At 59.6% G+C, this 6,441-nt stretch overlaps 1 protein-coding gene across 1 annotated transcript in view; it reads left to right on the top strand.

The window, feature by feature from the left end:
* LOC141972556 (uncharacterized) overlaps positions 1 to 6,441 on the top strand; it is a 16,025-nt gene extending 9,584 nt beyond the window's left edge. The window contains exons 7-10 of the mRNA XM_074930448.1: positions 1,944 to 2,049; positions 2,595 to 3,085; positions 3,631 to 3,731; positions 5,201 to 6,441. Coding sequence (XP_074786549.1) covers positions 1,944 to 2,049; positions 2,595 to 3,085; positions 3,631 to 3,731; positions 5,201 to 5,472 — 970 coding nt within the window. The 3' untranslated portion in view covers positions 5,473 to 6,441. The remainder of the gene's footprint in view (positions 1 to 1,943; positions 2,050 to 2,594; positions 3,086 to 3,630; positions 3,732 to 5,200) is intronic.

The following is a 6,441-nucleotide window of genomic DNA, read 5'->3' as shown; positions in this document are numbered from 1 at the left end:
CCACCCGTGCCTGTTCTGCGGGCAGTCATTCAGCGTGGGCACCGGGTGTCTTGTCCACCAGAGGCCCCCTTGGAGGAGGTGCCCGTGGGCCAGGGAGCTTCTCTGGGGGCGATGGGCCCCCAAATCAGGGGCCTGTGGCCTCCCTGGGTAGGGACTTCCAGCCCTCTGGTCTCGTCCCATGAGCCGGGCGATGCTGGAGGGGAACTTGAGAGATGTCTGGGGGTGCTAATGCCCCAGCAAGGTGTGTGTGGGGGTGAGGGGCTGCGTGAGCCTCTCTCTGATCTAAACCTGAGTGCCTGCACACGGGAGTAAATTTGGAGGAGATTTGCCGGCAGGTGCCTCGGGTACATGGACAACGTGGCTCTTCCTTCACCCAGCGCGTGGGACCATCCCGCCCCAGAGCCCCAGCACCTCCCTGGGGACTCGTGGGTGCGGGCAGAGGCGATGTTTAAGAACCGCTGCCTGCCTGGGAACCCAGGGAGCTCCCCTGAGCCCAGAGGGAGTGTAAAGGCTCGTTAGTCCGCGAGGGCGTTAACAAGAGCCAGCGCCGAGCAAAGTGCTGGACAGTCTCGGTACGACGTGCTGGGGGGTGTTGGTTGTGCGGCACAAGCTGTGACCCCCGTGTGGTGTTTCACTCCGTTTGCTCTCAGGATGTTTCTCTCTCCCTGCTCATCTCTCCCTTCGTTAAAAGCGTGTACCGTTAATTACTGCCTGATTCCAAGCTCTGAGGATGAACTTCAATGGTGGCGCTCACCAAGGCCGAGGCTTTTATGGTTCCCGGTGGGATACAGCGATCCCGGACTCTGATGGTGGAGGAATGAGCCGCTCTCACCCAGGGCTCCTCGGGGACTATTTTACCCTGAGGAAGGAGACGTTGGTGATGGGATTAACTGCAGAAAAAAGCCTCGGGTAGTTTGGAGGAAGCAAATCTCCCTCCAGGACCCTGCAATTAAAATGGAGGTATGGGATGTTTCTGTCCTTATGTATGTGCACAGAGATGTAGATGGATACACACAGACCCAGGGGGTGTGTCCGTCCCCTACAGGAAATCGGAGGCCCGGTTTTGTTTGGGTTTTTTTTTAAGTTTTTATGAAATAAATTGGATTTTGCTCCCACTGGGTTTCAGAGTTGTGTCCCGTTTGTTGCAGAGTGGAGAGATTTGGGGGTGCGCAGGAGATGGGGAGGGGGGACGCAAGCAGGCGGCTGAGGGGACCCGACCCCAGAGCTATTCCTGGCCCGAGGGCGTCCTGCTTCTCCGAGCCTCCTCCAGCCTCTCTGCCCTCGGGGGCAGGATGTTCCCCTCCCCTCCCTTCTCTCCCCCCTCCAGGGCAGAGTCGTTAGCCAGACATCCCTTGGTTATGCAAAGCCGGGGTGACCCCCCCCTTAGCCCCGGGTCCCTTCTCTTGTCCCAACACTCTTCCAGCCGCGCCTGACCCTGGCATTGGTCTATTCCCGAGCTGGGAACGAGCAGAGCAGAGAATTTCCTGAAGACATCCCAGCCCTGGTGCTGCCGGGGGGTGAGGTTTGGGGGGGTGAATGTGGGAAGAAGGGCGGGGGCTGGTCTGGGGTGCAAAAGAGGAGGGTGGGGGCTGGGGAGGACAAAGGCAGGGGAGGGCGAGGGGTCGGATGGGCAGACGTGTGCCCCCACCCGCATCTCCTTCCACCCCTGTGCACACCCGGGTCATCCTGGGCCAGGGGGTGTATCCTGCCCGCACACCCCCCCTTCCCTGCAGGGATTTCCCTGAGGGATGGAGAATCCGCATCCCGGCGCCCCCAGGGGACCTGCTGCCGCCTCTCGGGGTGCTCAGCACCCCCTGCCCGGGGCTCAGCACCCACCCGGCTGCACCCTGTTGTGCTGGTTTGTGTGTGGAGGGGCTGGGAGCGGCGGAGGGGGGACAGGGGGGGCTCCTGCGAGAAGATGCTCAAAGCTCCCGCGGCTCCAGGTCGGACCCGCCCCTGACCAAGGCCGAGCCGATTGGCGACGGCGGCCGCGTCCCTGGGATAAGGTGTTTAAGAAGGAGAAATTGGGGGGATGAGAGGAAGAAGAAGGTGGGAGGGAAATACCTCTGCAACCAGCGAGGGAGAGGAAGGACGACCCGAGGCGGGAGGTGCCCTGAGCAGAGAGTGCCCTGCACCCGTGGAGCCCCACGGGGGAGCAGATGCCCCCCCAGAGCCCCTGGGAGGGACCCAGGTGGGAGGAAGATCGTGGAGGACTGTCTCCCGTGGGAGGGAGCCCAGGGCGGAGCAGGGGAGGAGTGTGAGGAGTCCTCGCCCTGAGGAGGAAGGGGCGAGGGAGGGTCTGGGTGGGGCTCAGGTGCCCTCGGGGCTCAAACCCCAACACGGGGCTAACAGGCAAGGCCCTGGGGGTGTGAGGAGGAGGAGAAGGGAAGGGAGGGAGCCGAGCAGGCAGAGCCGTGCAGGAGGTGGGTGCTCTTCATGTGCCTTAAGAGCCCCCAGCTGAGCCCCTTTGGTCCCCCCCAGGCGCTGGGACAGCCGAGCAGAAGGAGGAGCAGTGCCAGCCCAGGGCAGAGCAGAGGGGGATGCTGCAAGGGCCCCAAGAGGAGCCCCAGAGCCCCGCGGTGGCCGTGGAGCACGATGGCCAACAGCAGCCCCGGGATACGCAAGGGAGCCAAAGACCAAGAAGACTCCGAAAATGCTCTTTCAAAGGGACGTACGGTGAAGACCCTCCAGAAGACACAACCCAACCACGGAGTAGTTCTGAAGGGAAGAAGCACAAGTGTGAGAAGTGTGGCGATGTCTTCAACAAGGCATGTAAACTGCACCGTCACGAAAGGATCCACATGGGAGAGAAGCCCTTAAAGTGCCACGACTGTGGGAAGAGATTTAGGGATACCTGGGATCTCCAGAGTCACCAGAGGATCCACACCAAGGAGAGGCCGTATCTCTGCACCACGTGTGGGAAATGCTTCTCCTTTAGGTCAACCCTCCGTGTCCACCATCGTATCCACACCGGAGAGAGACCGTACACCTGCTCGCTGTGTGAGATGACCTTCCGGCATTTAAGTAACCTCAGGAGGCATCAGAAAGAAATCCACCATGGTGAGTCCTCCCGGGGGGGTTCAGCGTGAGATGTCGCAGGCCCTGGGGGAGCTGTGGGTGGCGATGGCTGAGTGCAATGGATTTCTCTCCTGCAGGCACCGAGCCCCCAGCTGGAGCCAGGACAAGCACCCCCGGTGCTGGAGGAGGAGTTGGAGAGCAAGGAGGAGCAGACACCGCCGGGACAAGGGGAGGGCGTGAAGAACACCCACCCAGCCACCAGCAAGCCGGTGGCCCGCGCCACGCGGGGGACCTCTAACTGCCCCGAGGGTGGGAAGATCTTCCGCGGGAGTAACAGCAGGAGACGTCACCAGAGAAATCACCCGGGAGAACGACCCCACAAGGGCCCAGATGGCGGGAAGACCTGCAAGGACTTCTCCAGCCTCATCTCCCAGCACAGGGCCCAGAAGGGAGAGAGACCGTACAAGTGCCTGGAGGGTGGGGAGAGCTTCACCCTTCCTGAGCAGCTCCCACCTCGCCACGCACGACTGTCTCCCCGCACAGGAGAGCTCCCACCCGTGCCTGTTCTGCGGGCAGTCATTCAGCGTGGGCACCGGGTGTCTTGTCCACCAGAGGCCCCCTTGGAGGAGGTGCCCGTGGGCAGTGCAGGAAATTACGGCAAAAAGTCTTGGCGGAAGCAAAAATCCATGCAGGTCCCTGCAGTCAAAATGGAGGTATGGGATGCTCCTGTCCTTAGGTAGGTGCACGCAGACGTAGATGGATACACACAGACCCAGGGGGTGAGTCCGTACCCTGCGGGAAATCAAAGAAACACGTTTTTTTTTCTGAAGTTTGAGTCAAATAAATTGGATTTTGCTCCCACTGTGTTTCAGAGTTGTGTCCTGTTTGTTGCAGAGTGGAGAGATTTGGGGGTGCACAGGAGATGGGGAGGGGGGACGCAAGCAGGCGGCTGAGGGGACCCGACCCCAGAGCTATTCCTGGCCCGAGGGCGTCCTGCTTCTCCGAGCCTCCTCCAGCCTCTCTGCCCTCGGGGGCAGGATGTTCCCCTCCCCTCCCTTCTCTCCCCCCTCCAGGGCAGAGTCGTTAGCCAGACATCCCTTGGTTATGCAAAGCCGGGGTGACCCCCCCTTAGCCCCGGGTCCCTTCTCTTGTCCCAACACTCTTCCAGCCGCGCCTGACCCTGGCATTGGTCTATTCCCGAGCTGGGAACGAGCAGAGCAGAGAATTTCCTGAAGACATCCCAGCCCTGGTGCTGCCGGGGGGTGAGGTTTGGGGGGGTGAATGTGGGAAGAAGGGCGGGGGCTGGTCTGGGGTGCAAAAGAGGAGGGTGGGGGCTGGGGAGGACAAAGGAAGGGGAGGGCGAGGGGTCGGATGGGCAGACGTGTGCCCCCACCCGCATCTCCTTCCACCCCTGTGCACACCCGGGTCATCCTGGGCCGGGGGGTGTATCCTGCCCGCACACCCCCCCTTCCCTGCAGGGATTTCCCTGAGGGATGGAGAATCCGCATCCCGGCGCCCCCAGGGGACCTGCTGCCGCCTCTCGGGGTGCTCAGCACCCCCTGCCCGGGGCTCAGCACCCACCCGGCTGCACCCTGTTGTGCTGGTTTGTGTGTGGAGGGGCTGGGAGCGGCGGAGGGGGGACAGGGGGGGCTCCTGCGAGAAGATGCTCAAAGCTCCCGCGGCTCCAGGTCGGACCCGCCCCTGGCCAAGGCCGAGCCAATTCGTGATGGGTGGCTACAACACTTCGATAAAGAATTAAAACAGGGAAAAGTGAAGGGAAGAGGAAGAGGAGGGTGGGAGGGAAATACATCTGTAAAAAGAGAGGTAGAGGAAGCATGGAAGGAGAGGGGAGGTGTGCTGGAGCAGAGACTGCCCTGCACCCGTGGATACCCACAAGGGAGCAGATGCCCCCCATGAGCAGGCAGAGCCATGCAGGAGGTGGCTGCTCTTCATGTGCCTTAAGAGCCCCCAGCTGAGCCCCTTTGGTCCCCCCCAGGCGCTGGGACAGCCGAGCAGAAGGAGGAGCAGTGCCAGCCCAGGGCAGAGCAGAGGGGGATGCTGCAAGGGCCCCAAGAGGAGCCCCAGAGCCCCGCGGTGGCCGTGGAGCACGATGGCCAACAGCAGCCCCGGGATACGCAAGGGAGCCGCGGAACGGGGGAACCCCGAAAATGCTCTTTCAAAGGGACGTACGGTGAAGACCCTCAAGAAGCCACAACTCAACCACCACGTATCTCCAGAAAGAATGAGTACAAGTGTGAGCAGTGTGGGAAAGTCTTCACCTGGAAGAGAAGCCTGCGCCGTCACCGACAGATCCACACGGGAGAGAAGCCTTTCAAGTTCCAGGATTGTGGGAAGAGCTTCAGACAGAGAGAGCCTCCGGAATCATCAGACGACACACACCAAGGAGGAGCCATATTTCTGCTGACGCAGAAGTCTCGGACCTATCTTATATGACCACCGTGATCAAGTTAATACCCCTTTACTAACGGATACACAGCAATTTATAGACCACCATAAAGCACACGTGCAGCTACTTGATTGCTCATAGCCTAAGGCTACTTGTCCTCGCGCCATTTTCCCCTCTATGATTGCTCCCGTTGCGGTGTCCACGCGCCGCTCTCCTGCCGGGCAAACCTCTTGTTTTTCGCAGTCCAGCTTCCTTATCTCTTTGCTGCACACGCAGTTTCTCGGCCCCTTGGCCTTGCAGCTGTTCTTCACAGCAGCCACAGCCTGTTGTTACAGCGAGGCCACTCGCTCGTAATGTGTCCGTGGTTTTCCAGCCGTTTCACAAATCCCCCTTTTTATTTTTGAGCGATTCAGACTCCTTTTATTGTTCGGTCTATTGTTCTCATCAAACACTTCCACACGCAGTTTAACATCATTAAAAGGAGTGTAGTGACAATTTAAACTGTTATTCCGTGTAAAAACAAATCCGTTAGCCATCCAGTAATTGATAACCTTTTAGCCAAACCGTTATTAAATATTCTTCCTTCTTCAAGATGTAAACCCATCGCATAAGCATCGCCACAAAACCAAGTGTCATTTACCGGTACTGCTGAAGAGGTCACGTTTTGCCATCCCAGCCAAACTGTCTGATTATACCAACCATGGTGGCCAGTCAGATCGACTTCTTGTCCACCAAACTGTGCACATCCCCAGGCCTGATCTTGTGCTGTTCCCAGCTGCTGGGGGAAGAGAGCTCTCAGCTCTAACTCCAACCAAACAGGTCTGAGACGGGTCAGCGGCGGTTGCTAAGCCCAGGCAAAATGCCTGCTGTCCTGATTGATTTTTCCCTGCCACCTTGGCACAGCTCAGCAGTTCGTTATCTATCCTACGAGGCCTGTTCTTCATCAAAGCCTAGCTGTTTGTCAGAGGTTGTGTAAGGCCGGTGCCTCCCAGATCTTCCCTTTCTTGGTTTCGCAG

Source organism: Athene noctua, chromosome 34, assembly GCF_965140245.1.
Source record: "Athene noctua chromosome 34, bAthNoc1.hap1.1, whole genome shotgun sequence".
NCBI classification, from domain to species: domain Eukaryota; kingdom Metazoa; phylum Chordata; class Aves; order Strigiformes; family Strigidae; genus Athene; species Athene noctua.
This window is presented reverse-complemented; position numbering and strand designations above follow the sequence as displayed.